Source organism: Chaetodon trifascialis, chromosome 16 (genome assembly GCF_039877785.1).
Source record: "Chaetodon trifascialis isolate fChaTrf1 chromosome 16, fChaTrf1.hap1, whole genome shotgun sequence".
Classification (NCBI taxonomy): Eukaryota; Metazoa; Chordata; class Actinopteri; order Chaetodontiformes; family Chaetodontidae; genus Chaetodon; species Chaetodon trifascialis.
In genome coordinates this window covers 9855363-9876223 of record NC_092071.1, presented here as the reverse complement: position 1 = coordinate 9876223, position 20861 = coordinate 9855363, and the positions used below count along the sequence as shown (strand labels likewise).

The 20861-nt window shown below is 42.5% G+C and overlaps 2 protein-coding genes across 4 annotated transcripts in view; one reads left to right on the top strand and one right to left on the bottom strand.

The window, feature by feature from the left end:
* Positions 1-342: 342 nt before the first annotated feature.
* Positions 343-17007, top strand: LOC139345180 (actin filament-associated protein 1-like 1). 2 transcript variants are annotated; one of them, XM_070983709.1, is made up of 19 exons: positions 343-524; positions 7272-7400; positions 9325-9405; positions 9558-9643; positions 9726-9843; positions 9974-10063; positions 10208-10419; positions 10569-10748; positions 10877-10969; positions 11591-11693; positions 13164-13319; positions 13836-14050; positions 14196-14341; positions 14468-14549; positions 14859-14967; positions 15155-15322; positions 15478-15644; positions 15904-16029; positions 16123-17007. In XM_070983709.1, exons 1-19 carry the CDS (start codon positions 503-505, stop codon positions 16147-16149), a joined length of 2310 nt encoding a protein of 769 aa, XP_070839810.1. In that variant the 5' UTR covers positions 343-502; the 3' UTR covers positions 16150-17007. The 2 variants fall into 2 exon arrangements, with proteins under 2 accessions (XP_070839810.1, XP_070839811.1); XM_070983710.1 differs by lacking the exons at positions 343-524; positions 7272-7400 and adding an exon at positions 8763-8783 and having other exon boundaries at positions 16123-17006.
* Positions 17008-17547: 540 nt separating this feature from the next.
* Positions 17548-20861, bottom strand: part of fgf13b (fibroblast growth factor 13b) — a 19667-nt gene continuing 16353 nt past the window's right edge. For both annotated transcript variants that reach the window (XM_070983014.1, XM_070983013.1), the window contains exon 5: positions 17548-19103. In XM_070983014.1, coding sequence (XP_070839115.1) covers positions 18964-19103 — 140 coding nt within the window. In that variant the 3' untranslated portion in view covers positions 17548-18963. The remainder of the gene's footprint in view (positions 19104-20861) is intronic.

The window sequence follows — 20861 nt, the reverse complement described above, 5'->3', positions numbered from 1 at the left end:
TGTAAAATCTGTTCTGTGAAGTAACTATGGCTGTCAGATGAACCTAGTGGAGCTAAAAGTATTTCCTTCTGAACTAAAATAGAAGAATAAGTATTTGACCGGCAGTGACACAATGAAAACACTAATGAACAACATACTGAGGTTTCAAGGGATTTCATCCACTCAAATGTGACTAATGTAATAAAATAACTTAAATATTGGTCACAAAAATGTGACTGGTGTGGCCTCACTATGTTTTCCTGTAGACTCATAGTATGTAAATGTGAGGCAAACCCAACACACCGGTTGACCGGCGCTAGGACCCGGTGGAGCTCTGGATGATGAACCAGCGGCTGCCGAGTCAAACTATAAACTGTAGCGGCCAAACTGAGTCACTGGGCCGCACAGAGGCTGACAGAGCTCCGCCGTGTCTGTGGTGATCACACATGTTAACAACCGTCGCTTTTTAAATGAAACAGCCAAGGGATTATTACTGGAAATAATAAAAAAAATACCAAACGACATGGACTCTAAGCGCCAAAGTGGTGAGTAACAGCCTTTCTCTTTTATACAGCCTATCACATGTTCGTATTTATCGCGACTAAGAAGTACAGTAACTTTACAATGGCAACTTTGAGAGGAAGCCTCCTTAAACAGAAAGGCAAAAAAATGTACATTCAACATCTAAGGAAGTAAATGGATCTGCTCACAAACATCCTACACGTTTCCAAACAGGACAAATACACTAAATGAAATCATTCATCACATACTTGTTGCTTAAAAATCAATTAGATACAGTTTGACATTAAAAACAAAAGATCCTTACAGAGCAGTTCTGTTTATTAGATCTCATGAAACAAATCTGAATTAAGGGACCATCAGTCTGTCCATAAGCCGCCTCGCGCCTTAGACGGAGTAACGGGAGAGTGATGTCATACAACTACACGCCGGTTGGTGCGCTGTGTGTGTGTGCGCGCGCGCGTGTGTGTATGAGGATGGAGGAGGAATCCTCTCTCAGGTGGAGTGATGCAATCTGATACCAACAGAGAAGTGCCTCGTTGGAGGCTGCAGCCGCCGCTCAATGGCTGCTCTGTTTTCAGCGCCTTCAGGCGACAGTGCTGCAAACAGGAAGCTGCATTATGTGACACCAGGTGACCGGCCTCGGTTGAAAATCTGGCAAACGAGGATCACAAGTGACTGTGTTATGGGAAACAATGACCATTTTGGACAAAAATCAGTTGGAGGAAAAGCATTTATTAATGTTTGTTAAATGTTGGCTGCAGATAATTAGGCCCTGCTGCTCATTATTTTGGGATTGTGTTGAATTTACACAAAAATGATGTCAGTTCTCTTAAATAAAAGGAGAAACTTAGATAAAAGATATAAAAGAAACTCCAGAGGCTGTTCAAAACCTGAGCATAAATGCAGCCCATCAGTCTCTGAGCTGTTTTAACTAACATTTGTGGGTCAGCTCTTATAATTATCATGTGATGATGATGATTTTAATAAATGATAATACTATGGGCACCATATACTCTCTACCAAGGTTCCATTCATTCATTCATATAGTGGTTGCCAACAGGTATGTTTCACAGGAGACACTTTCAGTTGTTTTAGTAGGTGAAGCACAGGTGTTGATAATAACATTAACGAGCCAGCATGCACAACACCCAGACCCTGAAACCAGCATTAATTAGCTCTCACTCCATATCATTTACACCTGTGCTTGTCCTGCTGCCACATGTCAGTATGTCTTTCATGAGAGAAAAGGCCCATGAAACACTTGGACAAGCAGCTTGCACTGTCTAACCGTATTGTTTTGTAGCCAAACACTTGTGCAGCTGTGCACTCGTGAAGAAAATATTCTCACTGTGGATCCACAGACAAAACAGGATTAATTGTTAATGGCATTCTGGGCCAATAGCACAACTGCTGCAACAAATGCCAGTTATTTGTAGAAACTGAGGTTGTAAAATGTCTTTCGATAAGGCAGAGTTAGAAATACAGAAGAAACGTTTCCATTATCTTCAGGGGGAATTTTTAACAATGGATTTATCCCCTCTCACACTATGCATACATGCGTTTGCACACCCACAGGCTGACACACCAGTTCCCTGTTTAACAACTGTCCCAAGCCTTAACCTCGACCGTGGCTCTCATTACATTTCCCTTTCCTCTTCCTTCTTCTCACCCAGTGATCCTCCGCCCAGCCCCCTCTGTCCTTTCTCTGTCAGAGTCAGAAAATCCAGAGCTCTTTATTGGTTTCACTTTAAGTGATCACGTTTCTTCTGTAAACCTCTTGACACGTTTGAGTACTTCTGTCATGGAGATATATTTAAAGCAGCACGTCCGTGCATGTCACCCATGCTCGCCTGTTCAGTGTGGGTGGAAACTAAACTGATGTGGTGATAACACTCTTCAACCAAACAGGAAAAACACTGGATCAACACCATATCACTCCAGGGACATACTGTCACCAAAAAAAACAACTAGAGAATAATAATGTTTGGCTGTGTGTGTGTGATTGGTTAAGACCTTAACCTGCCAGTTTTTATAAGGAATATCATTTAAGTTACCAATTGAAAATGAGTCAGGCACATTTTACACTTTGTTTTTTGAAGGGAAAAAATACATTTTGTGCTAATTAGAAACTTGCTGTTTCCTTATTTCCACTCTTTTTGTTGAGCTAAAAAATCCTTCTACAGATATGAAAATAATATCAGTCTGTCCATCTGACTCTTGGCATGAAAGTGTATTTCCTAATCTTTTTTAACCTTTAAACTGCCTAAAAAATGCATAAAGCTTAGTTTGAAATGTTTTTTGTGGTTTCAACACCACAGACCACATGTTCACATGACATTGAGCCACTTGATTTAAAACATCAAGTTGATATTTAAGGAGATACATATTCAGCTACTCCTTCCCTCTGTTCCCCAGTCTTTGTTTTAAGCTACATTAGCTGGCTGCAGCTTCATATTTAGTGTACAGACATGAGTGGCATCTGTCTCCTCATCTATCTCTCGTCAAGAAAGCAGATTTCCCAAAATGTCCAATTTTTCCTTCAACTGGAAGAAAGGGGAATCTTTTTCTTACCAGCATGCATCAAAGCTGTTTTTGTCAAGCTAATTAAAGAAGGCAGGTGGTTAATTAGTCCATGGTCACTATAGTGGCTGAATGGCCAAATGAAAGCACAGCACAGCAGTCTGTGTTTTAAATCAAACTCACGCTGTGCCACAGAGTCTGTGCCTCTCTTTCCTGTGTCTCCTCAACATTTACTGTCTGAGGAAAGTGATAAGATACTGAAAGAATTTCCCCCAGCTGCTTCTTTTTAAAGATTTTGCCAGCTTGGTTCTGGATGGGACTTTTTAGCATGTCTGACTGAATGCTCACCCCGGGCGAGCAGTGACACCATCGGCTGTTGTCACGAAAATATGAATTACGGGATGCTGAATCTCTGAAGTAGACTTTTGTCTCAGAGGGGGCCGTCAAGACTTGAACTCTGACCTCTGTCTGAAGAGGATGGGTGTCTGGAGAAGGGATGGGAGGGAGGCGGACGAGGGAAAGGAGTTAAAATGAAGGGATCAGAGAGGGAGGAGGGAGAGAAAGAAAGGAGTGGAAGGGAGAATGTGGGATCTGGAGGGACCTGGGAGTGTGGGGGAGGCAGGAAGAGGACGCCTGCTGTCCTGCTAAACAGCAGCTTCACACACTTGGAATTCACTTAAATTGAAAAAGGCATGAAAAGCGTATGATTGTGTCACATAAGTAGATCTTGGAGGTTCCTGTTGCAGTTAATCACATGCCTCAGGAAACATAATTCATGGAAACAACAAGCGATTCAATTCAATTCAGTGCACTCATATATTTCTTCCAAGTCCTGAAGTGTTGAGTAAGAACATAAAACAGCAGGATAGTTAAGATGGGAGCGGCAAGTCAGGGAGGAGGTTAGCCTTCGATTGATGGGTAGGACGTGTAATGATGGGAGCGAAAGCCTCGGGTTAGGAGGAGCAAAGTGTCTTTTCGCTGTCACCCTGCCCTCGTAAGCATTATGCGGTGAGATAAACAGCAGCAGCAGTGAGTCGTAGCTGTTTTGTTCTGAGCTGCAACCAAACACGCCAAATCAGTTCAAATGAGAGTCGCATGGCTCAGGTCTCATGACTGACCTTCTGCAGGAAGTCTGTCTGCGGAAACACACAAAAATGTATGTGAAAGCGTACACGTATACACACACACACACGCTTTCCAAAGCACTCTTGTGACTGTGTGTTTGCTCTGTATAGGATGATGTCTCTGTTTTAAATTACAGAAATAGCGTGTGTGTATGTGCGTGTGTATTGTGGACATAAATCTGTTTACACAACCACATTGTGGGGACTTGCCTTCTGTATGGGAACAAACACAAGTCCCCATTATGTAAATCATTAAAGGGTGAAGACGTGGGTTCTGGTTAGGTTACATCCCCAAGAAAATAATGTAAGTCTGTGTAATGTCCCCCAAAAAATGTGTGTGTATGCTTGTGCTTGCTACATAGTGAGGACCATTACCATGACCACGTCCTCACAACTTTAAAGAGCTGCTTGAAGGTTAACACTTGAGTTTTAAGGTTTAGGTTAGAATTAGATTTAGATTAGAGTTAGGGTAAGGGTTGGTGTCGGGTATTTACTTGTAATGGGTAAGGGGCTAGGGAGTGCATTATGTCAATGAGTGTACTGACAAGGATAGAAGTGCAGTTGTGTGTGTGTGTGTGTGTGTGTGTGTGTGTGTGTGTGTGTGTGTGTGTGTGTGTGTGCGGGCGCTCCCTGCGAGTTAAGTGAATGTCTGTTTCCATAGGCGAAAACATTCAAAGAGAAAATCTGCGCCGTGTGTGTGTGCATGTGTGTGTGGAATGGGGGGTTACAAAGATCCCTCTGTGGGTGAGAGCGACCACAAGCCTCCAGAACAGCTGATTCTCAGCCTCTGAACCCTCCAGTCCCCCCAGAGAATGAGAGAGAGAGAGAGCGAGAGGGAGAGAGATACAGCAAATGAATGGATGGCTTGACTGTGTAAAGTTAGACTTCAAGAAACAGAAAATAGACTAAAGGCCCTGTCTGGAACTCCATCAGCCCACTCTTGGCTTTGTTTACACTGAGATTGATTGTATTGAATCTCGTGGGGGGTTTTTTTCCAAGAGAAGTGGAGCACAATAGATCTTTAATTTGAGTAACGATCAGCTGAGCAACTTCTTAACTGCTTCTTCAGTAGATGGCGAATGAACCAAGAACAAACAAACCTGGGAGCTGGATGGAGGGAGAGTTTAGGATGTTGGGACAGAATGAGACACAGCAGGATGGAGAGAAATGGAAAAAGGGAGAGGGGACAGTGGGCGCAAGAGGAGGTGGGATGGAGGCGAGAGTCAAGATCAGGAAGGAGTGGAGAGTAGCTTCTGTCAACAGCTAAGACAGGAAACCACAGCTGCTGGACGAGAAATACTACACACACACACACACACACACACACACACACACACGCTCGCACACAGCTGCTGGAGATATATCCTTTAACCCTGATTGGCCGTGGATGGAGTCGATGCAGCTGCGTTGCACCACTCCCCTCTTGGACTGTGTGTGTGTGTGTGTGTGTGTGTGTGTGTGTGTGTGTGTGTGCGTGCGTGCGTGTGTGTTCCTGTTTTGTTTTTTGTTGGAGTTTCTGACATTGTGTTGTTTGCTCTGGTCTTTTGCAGAGCATTGTGGTCGTCTAATTTTGGCCCTCATTGAGACAATAGTGCATTGTCAGACTAGGGGGGCGGCGGAAGAGGCTTTGGGAGAGTGAGGGCTTTTCTCTCACTCTCTCTGTCCTCATTGTGTGTGAGAGACTGTTTTGATCTTATTTTAACTTAACCCTTGTACCAGATCTTTCAAAAGAGTTACATGTTTTGCAGCTTGTTTTATACACAAGCATCTATTTTTACCTGCTGCTTGAAACTTTATGTTTTTATGTGTTTTTACATTACTTCTAACGTCTGCCTGGTCACCACAGAGGAGGTGGTCAGTTTTCCTCATTATGGCAAATTAGATTTATCATTTAAATTAAATGAAACAATATACTGTTAGAAGGAAAAGGGGTCAAAAGGGTCTTTTTCAAATTATTTAAGGTTTATAAAGGAGGTAGATTTCTTCCTCACTGGACAGCACAGTGGCTTTTTTGTGTTTTGGGTGAAGTAACATTGTAAATTTCACAATTTGGATGCCAAAAAATGACAAAGATTAAATGCGTCCAAAAAATATGTTTCTTGGCAGCACGGGAAAAGGGCAAGTGGGCCATCGTGGGACAATAAAACTTTCCAATGAAACCCAAACTGAAATCATTTTAAAGGTTAGCAGCTTAAACTCAGAATGATTCATTCCATCTGTTTAATGGCAGGAATAATACTTCATCATATCAATAGTGGCCTATATCCAATATTTAATTCAAGGTCAGCCAATTACAGCGCAGAAGTGTAAGCTGTCTGCTTAAGACTCAAACTAATGTCCTTCATGTCAGACCTCTCAGACATCTCTTATGAATGCACGATCAACTGAATGAACTAACTGAGTGCCAGAGGCAGTTTGGTTACCATATCCTTTTCCATCTCTAGTGGAACCACAGATTTTCTTCTTTACTTTGGCTCCATTTCCTTTAGGGAAGGAAGCTTCCTGCCCCCTCCTCCTCACCTCCTTTTCTCTCTGACTCTCTTCCCCCCTCTCCTCCTCCTCTCTTTGTCGGCAGGATGTGTGAGAGTGTGGCAGAGCTTTTGGAACAATGTCAAGGTCAATGAAGCACACACACATGGACACACACACGCAGACACACAGGATGTCGGTGTTGAATGGGAAAATGGTTATTTTTCAAAGAAAGCTGCAAGTGTCCGAACTCAAGGTGGGATTTGGTCTGTGGTGGTGCAGGGACAAGGCAACAGGCAGAAAACTCATAATACCCAAATATGATGGACAAAATGTGCGGGGCGATGTCTTGGATGGATGCTAAATATCTCTTCCCAGTCAGCTGTTGCAACAGGCGGTAAGCTGTATTACAAACTGACTTCATGCCCCTTGTGAACTGCCAGTTTAGCTTACACTTGCCTGTATGACCTTGCATGCGTGCATTAACTCGATACTTGATGCACTTGGTGTAATAGCACACGCATTTTTGCCATGTTAAGAGTCTGAGAGTCGTGGACTTTCGCGTAATGACGCCATGATGCTCAACACCAACAAATATTTTACTTTCATTCTGCATATCTAAATAATATGTCCTTTTTTCTTTTTTGTGGTTGTCAGTGGTGATGGAGCGACTTGTGAACGAGCTGGGCTCTCTGCTGAAGATGCTGGACCACGAGACGGTCAGTCCTGCTACTGCGGACAAGATGGCCTCCATACGTAACATCCTGGACTCGCTGCAGCTGTCAGGTACAGAGTTAAGTCTCAGATGAACGGGGCGGTGTACATTAGCCCTCTCTGGTCTAGATTTCCCACCAAAATAGTATCATTAGGTGCAGTAACGTTCGAAACTTTGTCAATTACGCTATGCTAATATGTATTTTTGATGCATGGGGCTGATATTTCTGTGCTTGTGCGAAGCAGCAAAGGTACAGTATGATCCTTTAACAAGAGCGAAGCACAAACAAATGTTAGTCTAACGGGGAGATGCAAATTAGTGCGGAGGCAGAGAACGTCCATGCTTGCAATTCTTTTTTTAAATGCCATTATCTCAAGATCAGAAGTTAATTATTTCACTATCTCAACATCACAAAGCTCATTCTCTTTTGACAACGGGTTAATTTACCTCTTCATCTCGAGAAAACAAAAGGTCCATATCTTGAGCTACAGAGATAATTAACCAGGCATCACAAGAAAACAAAAGGTTGTTTCCTGTTATTACTTGTAATATTTATCAGAGATGAAGAGTGCCGTGCCAGCATGCATAGATACTGTACTTCATTCTTTATACTTAATGATTCCCTCCAAACTCCCACCAGTGTGGGTTGGTTCTTTTCCAGTTCACCTATGCCCTCTACAGTAACACATCTGCTTTTAGTTGACCACTGTATGTAAGCCTGTCCCTACAACAATCAGCCATTATGCAAATAAGCTCATATCAGATCACTAGGGAATACATTCTTGCAACAAATTTCATTAAAAAGTGTCCATAGTTTACTCTGAAACTCCCAAACCCACCCCACAGAGTAGCGTGTGAGCGTCAGGGTTCAATCATGAATCTTAAGAAGGCCTTTTGCTTTGTCGAGATAACAAGATAAATTAACCCGCAATCACGAGAAAACAAGCTTTGTTATCTCAAGATAGTGAAATAATCAAGTCGTGATCTCGAGATGAAGGCATTAAAAAAATAATTGCATGTACAGCTGTTCTGAATTACATGAGGTACAACTACAAACAAGACTGGGTGACTTTTATCCGTCTAATGGAATTTGACCGAGCATGCTTGCGGTTTTTAAGCTGCATCCTGCCTCATTAATTCAGTTTGACACTTGCATCCATTCAACCGAAGCATTTCTGAGTTGAGCAATTTGTTCAAGGTCACTACAACAGTGTTTATTTCGACAGGGACAGAACATTCTTTCTTACTCGTCTTTATGCAATGGGGCAAACTTCTTGTCATGAGCCAGCCCCACTGCAACTGCACAACACTGCACAAGATAGAGTGCAGTAAGTGTAGATAGAAACATGCAACACAATGGCGTGTCCATGACACCAAATCTCACTGAGGCCTTTACAGTAGATCCTTGTTTATCTTCAAGAATACAGGATGTCGAAGTGGATAAAAGGATTGAGGTAAGAGGATAATGAAATGTAAAGCTGAAGGAGGATGATGAGAGGAGGTCAGAGAGAGGAGAAAAACAAAACATCCTGATAGTAACATGTCCTCACAATTGTTTGAATGGACCCAGGCTGCCCTGCCTCACTCTCCAGGGTTTTACGCAGCACATTAGGATATTCCACATCCATTCATCTTTTTACAGCCAAATTCTTTGGGGATTTATTTCTCGCACTGATTGTAAAACACTTCCAGAAAGTCTGAGAGATTTGGCGAACTTTCACATGCATTTTATGACTCCAGTTATCTTTGTTCTTCTGGTATACAGATTTACAAGCTCAAGTATGCACTCCCTCGCTGTCTGACTTAGGTTTCCATACAATTCATTTGTCTAAACATTCAGATTGTTCAGTATCACTGCTCACTGAGCACTCACTTCCCTGTTTGCTTCATCTCTGTACACTCTGTACAATCCTGACTCTCCTGACCTTAGCATAGACCACAAACCTAACCCTGACTTTGATCCAGTTTCTAACCCCTAATTTACCTTTTCCACAGTCAATGGATCAGATGTCTACATGAACAGCTGTCTCTATGGCAACGGCACCAGTTTCGTAGAGTCTCTGTTTGAGGATTTTGGTGAGTAGACCTTCAAAGCACTAGCAAACCAGCTCAAAGTCTTATGTAAAAATGATCAATATCAGATATTTCCAATCATCATTCCACAGCATTTATACCATGTGTAACACATCAGAACGTATGAGAACATTAATCCTCTGTTCTTCCATCAGACTGTGATTTGAACATGCTCAGTGCATCTCCTGTGGAGCAGAAAGAGCACAAAGAGGAAGAGGAGAAGACCCATCCTCATAAATCTGTAAGCCGTCTACAGTACAGTATTTACCTGTCAGTCCTTTTGTCTTTCTTGTCCTAAAACTTTGGTTTAACTTTAATTTCAGACACCGACTGACACGCCTCCTCCACTGCCAACCACCCCCCTTCCTGATGACTACTATGAAGAGGCCGTTCCTCTAGATCCTGGATCCACACCTCAGTACTTCACCACCAATATGAACAGTTCTGTAAACACACAAACTCACAAACACATATTTGCACATTCGTGAATAATTGTAACCAACTGAGTTATCTGAGTTTCTCTTTCTCATAATCTCTTTCTCATAATCTTTATCTCATCTCTGTCCTATAGCTTCCAGGAACTCTGTGGAAGATGCCTACTATGAAGACGCAGACAATAACTACCCCACCACCAGGATTAATGGACCTCCCAAAAACTCCTGTGAGTTTTCCGTCTCTTGCTAGCAATACAATTTTACAACTATAAACAGAAGCTTGCTCAGATTGTGAAGTGTGTGGGGGACATCTGGAACAGAACAAGAAATGATTTTGTAAATTGATCATTTATGTGATTTTTGGTGCTCAGACAATGACTCCGACGCTCTGAGTAGCTCCTACGAGTCTTACGAAGAAGAAGAAGATGAAGCCAAAGGGCGGGACCAACCTCAGAGATGGACGGCTGAGGAGAGCCCAGACGGACCAGTTAGAGACTGCCGCATCTGTGCCTTCCTGCTGCGAAAGAAACGTTTTGGCCAGTGGGCTAAACAGCTAGTCGTTGTCCGGGACAATAAACTGCAGGTAAAGAGAGATGCTGATGGGAGTTTACTTAAACTTTCAAACCAAAGGATCTAGTGTTGGTACAGCATTGCTAGAAATTGTTCAAAGGTAACATTTTAGTACCAAAGTGAAATAACTTCAAATGATACATCAAAGTCTCTCTGTTACAGTGCTATAAGAGCATCAAGGAGAGCACTCCCCACACAGAGCTCCCACTGAATCTGTGCAACGTCATCTATGTCCCAAAGGAAGGCCGGAAAAAAAGACACGAGTTGCGCTTCTCGTTGCCTGGAGGTGAAGCTCTAGTCCTGGCTGTTCAGAGTAAAGAGCAGGCCCAGCGATGGCTCAAGGTACCTTTATTCACATCATCAGAGGGCTGGTGCTTAGACAGACAAGAGTCAGGAAAGATACAGGGGATGTGGCTGACGGGAGAAGAAGAGGTTGTTTGGAAGTCAAGGTTTTCTTGTTCTGGAACCAGGTGGTGCAAGATGTCGGCAGCCAATGTAGCAACACTGAAGGACTGGACGGATCCACTTCTCCCATTATACAGAGGAAGTTGGAGCTTGACAAGGTGTGTATATGTGTAAATGTGTGTTTCTGCATGTGTCTTTGACGATCAGCCTGTTTATCGACAGTATTTGTGTTTCTGCATGAGATTTGCCGAATTTCTTGAACTTTCTGTCCAAATGACGGCTCCCTCTGCCAGTTTAACAGTTGCTGTTTGCTGTGCCTGGGTTTTACTTTACTGTAAACTCTATTTCTTCATTTATTTAGGTGACTTCACTCTGCATCTATACTTTAGTTTTTACATTTCAATGTCTGTTGCTGACATCACCTCTTTCAGCCCACGCATGACACAACTGTTCCTTTGGCTGCTACTTACAAGCAGTGAGTGAGGTGACATTATTGTGGTTGCTGAGCTGGCCAGTTTTCAAAGAGTTTCATACCCTCAACAAAGTTTTGGCACACAGCTGCAGAGCCAACGAGCTGAATGCATGGTGACATGGCAGTTACACCCTATGTTGGCGGAAGAGTTTTAAAAATAATAAACTATATTTCAAGAAACCTGTCGACGTGATCTTTAGGAGTTCAAGGATTTGTTCAAACAGGATGGATACATGTTTAAATATGTTGCACTCGTCTCTTAAATGAGGGAAATAGAAGGAATAAAGGTTTCTACTTTTTTTTTCAGGTGCTGCAGTGTGACCGGCAGGCATCAGACTCAGACAGCGGGCCAACAGCAGACTGCCAGCCCATTGCACAGGGACCAGGACGGGACCCCACTGACTCACTGAGTAGGTTTACCCTCATAAGCTAGCAATCATTGATTAAATTGTAATTATTGACACGCAACACATACACAAAAGTTTGTACAGCAGATTAAAATGGGATTTAACATTAGATCTGTCTCCACAAGTTATTGCTTGCAATTACTTTAATTCTGATGCATATTTAAAGACTTTTCCATGAGTTAGCGTAGAGACGTTGGGGCAGAGCTTCCCTCACCCATGTTGTGAGAACAGGAGGAGGAGGGTGAGGGTGAAATGAATAAATTAGATCTCAGCCACAGTCTTTGGAAATGTAAACAAGGTTTTTGCCAACTGGAACCCAGACACACACCTCCTACTATGACATGGCTCTGCTAGCTACCCACGAGCTAACGGTCAAGTCCAGTAAATGATCAGCAGAGTTAGCCAGCACTCTAAATTTGACAGGATAAATTTATGCAGCTTCACCGAGTTCAAGATTAGTCATCAAAAATATTTCTTTGTTTTACAGGAAGTGAAAAGAGTTGATATTGTTATAAAATACTCAACCATGAAAGTTCAAATGCTAAGTTTTCTTGAACTAAAAAGTGTTGATTCATTTTGCAAGTTTATATTGATAAGCATGGACAAAATATTGCAAACATTTTATGCTTTTAATGAAAAGTTAGTGTTAAAGGAACATTGTTGTTGTGCTACCTGTACCTTATTTTGTCCTTGGAGGAAGTGAAGACTAAAATGTCCTTGCTTTTCAAAAATGTCCTCACTCTTACTGTCTTGAACTCAAGCCCCCACAAGTACAATACATAAACACTCTTTTAAGAGTGTCATCAAAGGCTTGTACGCTATTTTTGTTTATCTGTCCACAAAATCAGGAAGGATCAACCAGGGGATCCATGATGGTGGGTCAGAATATAGGTCAAACACAGTTGTGTTGTTTCAGTGTTGTTACAAGCTGTTTACTGACTGAGCGGCTCTGAACCTAAAGAGACATGAGAGAGAGGGAGAGACAGGAAGTAAGGCGAGAACAGATATGACATCCTTCCTGTCCTCTTCCTGCGATTGTCTCCCACTGACATCATAGGAAGCAGGGTGGACAGAGTGCTGCAGCACCTGGTACGTGCAGTGTGAACGCACTAACACACTCCAGGGAAAGGTTGAATAAATAAAAGATTTCTCTGAAATGAATACAGTATATTGTCACTGAATTCTGAAAGTACAATGAGTCTTTGGTGGAGGAGTTTTCACAATAATATCTCTCGCTTGAAAGCTTTTATGCTCCTCAAGTTTTCATTACATGTTATTTTAATGTAATTCGTAAAATTTGTTATCATTATTGACACCTCTAATGTAACACAAACACGGCAAAGGATATGACAGTAATGAGGTTACTTTTAATTTTTTTACATCATACACTACGCTCCACTTCCAGGTATTGCATGGCAAATACTCCATACTGTCAGCCCCAGCGTGGTCTTACCAGGGTGTGTTTGATTTCAGACAGGGGCAAGCGCGGCGCGTTCTCAGAGCTGACGGGGTCGATGAGCCGAGCCGCGGGGAAGAAGATCAATCGGATCATCACTTTCTCCAAACGGAAACCTCCGTTACCTGGAGAGCCCCCATCGTCTTCTGGTCACCATGACAACCCACGCTGTGGTGAGAACACAGATCAATCAAGAGGCTTTTTGATTGATTGACTGGCTGGTTGGTTGGTTTGGGAGTTGCTTATACAGGATCTACTGAAGTATGTGCAGTTTTACATGAAGGAGAAGTTTGGTTTGAAACTCATGACGACCATCGTGCTGTAAAATCATTGTGTATTTTTCATAATTCAAAACTGAATTTTGATGAATTGCTCAAATATGTAAAACCTTTATTGACATTTGGAAAGAAACACATTGAGAAACAGGAGCTCAACAACAATAAAAAAATGAAAACTAACACTCAAAAGTTACAATCAGTCTTCAATAAATATATTCACTTAATAAAAAATAGTTTATCACCAAACTTAGTATTTTCTACTAACTTAAGTGAACATATAGATGAAAGAGGTTAACTTAAATGCCATTTTTAACTTAGTGACTTGACTATAAAGTGACTCCAGCTGTGGTAAAACCCTAAAAATGTCTGCCATCTTTTCATCACTTTTACATTCCTCATCTCTCTCCACAGGCTACCTCAGTGTGTGTCTGAGCGGCTCGTGGAAGGAGCGCTGGTGCGTGGTGCGAGGCGGAAGCTTGTACCTGCAGAAGGACCCTGGGGATCAGCGGCCACCAGTCATCGTGGTACCACTCAAAGGGGCAGAGGTGGTGCCAGGTGGCCTCGGGCCCAAACACCCCTTCTCCTTCTGCATCATGCAGGCAGGCAACGAACTGGCATCTTTAGAGGTACTATATTGTGGTAAAAGTTCAGCAATTTTAACTGTCAGAGGAGATTTATTGTAGACAGACAGAAAGTTAGCATGTGGACAAGGATGACACACCTACATTTTTCTGGAAACCAAGTAACTTTGTGTGCGTGTGTGTCCATCAGGCCAGCTGCTCAGAGGATCTGGGCCGCTGGCTGGGTGTGTTGTTTGCAGAGACCGGCAGCACCACTCTCCCTGAAGAGCTGCACTATGACTACATCGACGTAGATACGCTCACTGACATACGGCACGCCGCCAGACACTCCTTCCTGTGAGTCACTTCCTACAGTATATGTTTGTGTGTCTGTGCATGTATTTATCTGGAGTTGTCTGCCTCTTATTATGGCTTTTATCCTGAAATGCATCTGTTTCTGCCTCTCTCTTTTTTTCTGCTCAGATGGGCCACTACGACTGCTGCTTCCTCCAGCAGTGCCTCAACAGACTCCAGAACATATGATGAGGTCTATGAGAGCATTGCGGTAAGGAAACATGTGACCCAGTGATAAAAAACAATAAACTTGGAGACGCTTTAAGCTTCCTGAGTCTTAATCTGCCTCTCCACTCTTTCCTATTTTGTTCAATTGCAGAAAATGACTGAAATTATTCTGTGACTTATGCCTCTATTATTCTGCTATAGTACATATTTGAATTTGTGGATGGATGTTCAAGGATAAACATGGATAAAACATTAATTTCCACATATAAATCTTTCTTTTTGGCTTTTTATGACTTAAAATGGGCCCTGGAAGTGTTGTAAATTTAAAAAAAAGTAATTGTTTTTCCCACAGGAGGGGGATGTCGAGAGCAGAGCTGGACAGGTGAGACGTCATGCTTCCTTCTCCAGCAGGGACTCTGAAAAAACTGAGCAACAGGCCGCCATCAAGAGACATGCCTCTAGTGAGTCTCCTTTCATATATACAAATTATATATGGTGGCAAATGTGGCTGCAGCTCTCGTCCTGACCTGAAAAGTGCTAAATATGTTACCTCTGGCTTCTCCTGATCATGACTGAGGTGAAAAGTGAGTCAAGGTGAAGCGTCTCACACCGTCTGCACCAATGTTGCTCTGCCATGTGTCCCGTTAGATGTAAATCAGTATGCACGGTATGGGAAGACGCGTGCAGAGGAGGACGCCAGGCGGTACCTGATACAGAAAGAGGAGCTGGAGAAGCAAAAGGAAGAGCTTAGAAACGCACTGGTTTCCCTCCGCAGGGAGAGGAAGGAGGTGAAGGAGGAGATGAAGAGCGTCACAGGTCAGAGGAAAATCACACACACAGCAGCGTTAAGACATCAGTTTCGTAGCACTACTAACTATCCATTTGTGTGTGTGTGTGTGTGTGTGTGTGTGTGTGTGTGTGTGTGTGTGTGTGTGTGTGTGTGTGTGTGTGTGTTTTGTGTGTGTGTGCAGGTCATGGCGTGGAACAGCGGTTAGCCAAGCTGGAGACGCTGTGTAAACAGAAAGAGGAGGAGAGGGTGGAGCTGGAGCTCAGATTGACAGAGGTGAAAGAAAACCTGAAGAAGTCATTGGCCAGAGGAGCACTGGGTCCACCCACTGACACTAAGATCAGCATCAAGGTAAACCACGACAGCAGAGATGCTCTCCTGTGTAATCCTTAGAAAAGTATACACCTTAATGAATTCACCTTAATACTGTATGTCTGTCAGATCGCAAAGTGCTGTTATGTGTCCTGCCACTGGATTTTATACTATATTATACGTCTCCCAGCTAAGAAGTAGGCCAAGAAATCATTCTTAAATTTTTCTTTTGAATGAGTGAAATCTGACATTTGTGTTTGGTGTGTGTGCATGTGCATGTGTGTGTTTGTGTGTACAGGCACAGGGCAGCAAGGTTGAAAAGGTTTACAATGAGACCGTGCCGGTGAACTCAGCATCTGAGCTTCGTAAACGCCCTCCGTCTCTGTACGCCTCCTCCAAGGGGAACGTCATGCAGAAGGCAAAGGTAGAGTGTGTGTTTGTGTGCGCGCGTGCGTGTGTCCGTTCGTGTGTGAGACAAGGACAGTTTCCTTACTTTGTGCTGTCTCATGGTTCTCAGGAGTGGGAGTCAAAGAGGGCGACCTAGACTGATTATAAACTGATCGACAGATGGAGAAAAAAAACGAGCTGTGACGGTGAGATGTGTGAAAGCAGAAAGAGATGAGGAGCAAGATAACTGGCACTGAGAAGAAGAAGAGGATGAGAAAGGGGAAGAGGACAGACTGATACAAGCTTCCCTCCTCTCACCTGTTAAGAAAAAGATGATTATTTGCAAGTACAGGCAGCATGGTGTTGTCTCCACCGCTGTAAATATGACAGACTTGACTGATGTACCAGTACAGTATTAATGTGGATCACTATGAACATGAAATATAAATGTTTGTGTGAGTTTGCATGTGTGTTTACATTTGCACAGGGCTGCAGAAAGTGAAAATGTGATTATTTCATAGAACTGTGTAGTAAAGGGAGAGTGTGGTTCATCAACACTGTGAGTTCAGAGTTACAGGCAAGACTTTTTACCTACACCGGCTGATTTTATGCCTTTTTTTACACGATACTTGTCGATGTAAAATGAAAAACTAAAGTCAAGAAGTAATTACTATCAGCTTAAGTTATCTTTGTTAGTGAGAAACGAATCCCACATCTTGTGAGGCGTATTTAAACCATTAGGAAAGCATATTGTGTATGACACTGTTCCTGAAACCCATGAGTAAATGTTTATTATTGCAATGTGAAACTATTGGTTTTTAACCATTATATGTGTATTTTTCATATTTGCCTTTTGCACTTTATCTTGTTTTATTTTGTGATTGCACAAATGTCTTGGAAATTAGCCTTAGCACCCCACTTTGAATCATTCAAGGATAAATGCCTGTGTCTGCTTTCCCTGTTCATCACATCACAGAGATATGAACAAACACACTCATAAAAGACTTTATGGAGGAACTTTGTCCTGTTTGATTTTGTTTAAATGTTTGTGTTTCTTTAATTCCCTACACTGCAGTAGTTTTTGTGTTGGTTGGGAAACTTTTATTGTAAGAAGGCAACGGCGGAATCACAACTGTGAAGCGCCATCTAGTGGTTATAGCACTTGTTTGATGAGCTGTTCAAATGCCACAATTTTGCAGTCAGTGCTCAAGAAATCAGCATATTTGAACACTTTGTACAAACTGATAATGATGCAGTACTTCCTTCTCCTATTTCTTCCCATGCATTGCATTGTGGGAGACGACAGCCCCAAAATCAAGTGTTTTTGCATGGAGTGAAAATTAAAGGGTCAGTCCACCCAAATTCAAAGAACAAACAAATATGTTTTCTCACTTATCCCTAGTGGTTACTGTGCAAATGTGCAACAAATGTGTTTCTGTAACACTGGCTGACACACAGAAGTCACCATCAACACGTTCTCATTGGGACTATGAGAAAAATTCAAAAACTCAAACTCAAGCATTAAAATCAAAGCACAAAATAAGACACGACAGTATTTTAACTTCTTTAGAAAGAATTTATTTAGTGCATTTCTAGTTTGTCCACAGCAGGAACCAAAATATTAAGTTAATCTGTGCTCCCATTGGTTAAACTGGTTCTGGTCCAACACCATTGGTCCACGCATGGTCTGGTGCAATACTATTGGTCCAGTAGTGTTCCGACACCCTCACATTGGTTCACTAGTGTTCTGGTATGACACTATTGGCTCACTAGTGTTCACTTTTGGTCAGGAACACATAAGACCAGAAAAAAAGGACCTTCGGCATGCTGCTACTGAGCAGAGGTCCACAAGCTTCCATGCAACAACAAACAAACAAACAAACAGCAAGAGACAACAACAACAAACGGAAAGATAAACAACAGCATTGCTTGTAAGAAGTAAGCATGGAAGCATATACAGTAAACCTTATTTTAACCTGCTAAAGCCCTCAGGAGGTTTGTCTGATATACAACAGATCTTAAAAAGATAAAATCCCACCCCCCCCACCCCCAGACACATGCGTGCGCACACACTCGCTCTCACTTGCCCGCACACACAACACTCCTACTGCAAGCACAGCGTGTGCTTGACCACTCACGCTCACACACACACACACACACACACACACACACAGGCGCACCTGCATGCAAACAAATGATCAGTCCTCATAAGTACAAGGAATACGTTTGTCATTTTTAAAAATATGACTTAACCCCATGAGCTCTGTGTAAACATAGCGTACGGTAGAATAGATAAGGACTTTCTTCCTTCCTTTGTCACTCTGTAACTTTCTGGCCACCTTCCAGTAACTTAGCTAGTTAACACTGGGACTCTTTGGTTCTCTGTAACAGTCTGTTTATCTGACTATGTGACTGACTGACTAACTCTCTCCGTCCCTCTCTTCTTTCACTCCCTGCCTCCTTCGTTCTCTCTGGTTATGATACAGCAGGAAGAGTAGTCAAGGGAAGAGCTTCACAGGTCCTGTTCCTCTGCAGACCAGAGCAGCGGAGCCAGATGAATTGATTGTCCTTGATTTATTTACATCACAGTCAGTCACAGTGGGCTCCGTTGAGTGGAAGAACACATTCCTGTCTTCCTTCATTTTCTCCTCACCTCCTCCGTTCCTCTCCAGCCTGATGTGTGGGCATGTCGGCCTGAGATCTGTGTGTGTGTGTGTGTGTGCTCATGTATTACTCACGTTGTGGGGACATAAATCTGTTTACACAGTCACATTGTGGGGACTCACCTTCCTAATGGGGACAAGTCCCCATAATGCAAATCATTAAAATTTAGAGTGAAGACTTGGGTTAAGGTTAAGGTTAGGGTAAGTCTCCAGAAAATGAATTTAAGTCTATGTAATGTCCCCAAAAGTGATGGAAACATATGTGTGTGTATGTGTGTGTATCTGTGAGCGTGTTGGGGGATGGGGGGCTAGGATAAGTCATTGTTGCTGGGTGACTTCCCTCCACCGTTAAGTAGGGCCGAAGCGCTGCGACTCTTGGTCGGTGTGCCGCTACCTGACCGTGAGAGCTCCGTCAGGTCATGGAGGGACGGCTCCCTATACATGGCCACTGTGTGCGCGCGCGCGCGCACACACACACACACACACACACACACACACACACACACACACACACACACACACACACACACGACAAGACAAGAATCATTCATTAAGCTATTAATTAAGTTGTTGGTCTTAACACAGGTTTGCTATGCAGTCCTTGTTCAGGCAGTTAAGTCCATTTAGCTCTCCTGCATAGAGATAACCCAGAGGTTTGCCTCATGTCAACAGTTTAATTAATTTTGGTTTTTGAACAAGTTCTGACTGTCAAAGGGGAATTTCTGCATTGCTATGCTAGGTTTTATGATATAATAATCCATAAAACGTAATTAATGACAATCTCAACTCTTTTGTCAGCATGAAATAAACAATAATAAACATATTTTTCTTTCAGAAAAATACTGCTTCGTTATTTTATTATTATTAGTACTGCGATGGGCTGACAACCGGTCCAGGGTGTACCCCGCCTCTCGGCCAATGACGGCTGGGACAGGCTCCAGCCCCCCCGCAACCCCGAAAGGGATAGTCGGGCATAGACAATCGATGGATGGATTATTATTAGTAGTTTTTTTGGGGGGGGGGGTTTGGCCCACTCAGTGGGAGCGGAATCAAGCTCCAATGCAACATTACCATAAATAACCATTTAAGTTGCAAGCCTGCTAGCAAACAGTTGCCTATTTATACACACAGCAGATACGAAGCAACATTAGCATTCATTTGGAGGGCTGTTTGTTTCCATATGATGAATGTAAGTCCAATATTCACTCTCCATTTAGCCCTGTTGTGCTCTCCGCTAATTTCTAAGGGAAATATCTGATGTTCCACCTGGTCACTAACTTCGTCTGCTGTTTGGAGCTGGCCAGGTGTTGCACAGTCTGCTTTTAGAGCTTTTCACTGAAAACAGCAGCCATTCACATACAAATTGTCACATGATCCATTGTTAATATATAAATACTGATTAAAGCCATTCTTTATGTTTCTCTCTCTTTCTGTATTTCATTATTTATTAAATTATTTTCCACAGTGTATTTACACTTTAATGTGTGCGTTCTTTTATTCTTACTGTGTCTATAGGATGGTTTGGTTATTTCACATAAAAGACAGGACTTTTTGATTTTGTGTGGCTAGTCTGTCTGGTTTGAAGTGGGAGAGGCTCCGCTGGAAAACAGTGACATCATATATTTCCATGCACCAATCAGACTGACAGGGTCTGTCTGATGACAGTGTGGATTATTTGCCAATGTTGCCAGGGAGATGCCACTGTCAATCAAATCTGATAAAAGCACACCCACAGAGTCCTGATGAAGCAAATTAGTTTCTGAATATTAAACTTATTAAACAATAATTAAGGATGTTTTTCATAAAATTAACGTCAACTGAGGCTTATTTAGTCATGAATATTTAAAGATCCCTGTTTTTTTAAGGGGCTGGAAAACCTATTTTCTCAATCAGCCTCCTGCTACGAAAGATGGGGTCTTTCATCAACACACTATTTTCTGCCAGAAAATACTCTGACTGGTGGTCTCCTGGCATTGTGGGTAATGTAGATGCCAGGTTTTCACGGGACAGAAGAATGCATGGAACGACATCTCTGGTTTTGCTGAATTGATTTTGATGCATTTCAAAAATATTAAAAACTAGTGATTGTGACTCCAACAATGTCATGGGAGTGCAATGCTAAATCAGCAGAGTACTCTTTTAAACTCTCAGTAAATAATACCTGAGGCGTTTATCTTTCTGAGCTGCTGCTTGTTTAGCCATGAAT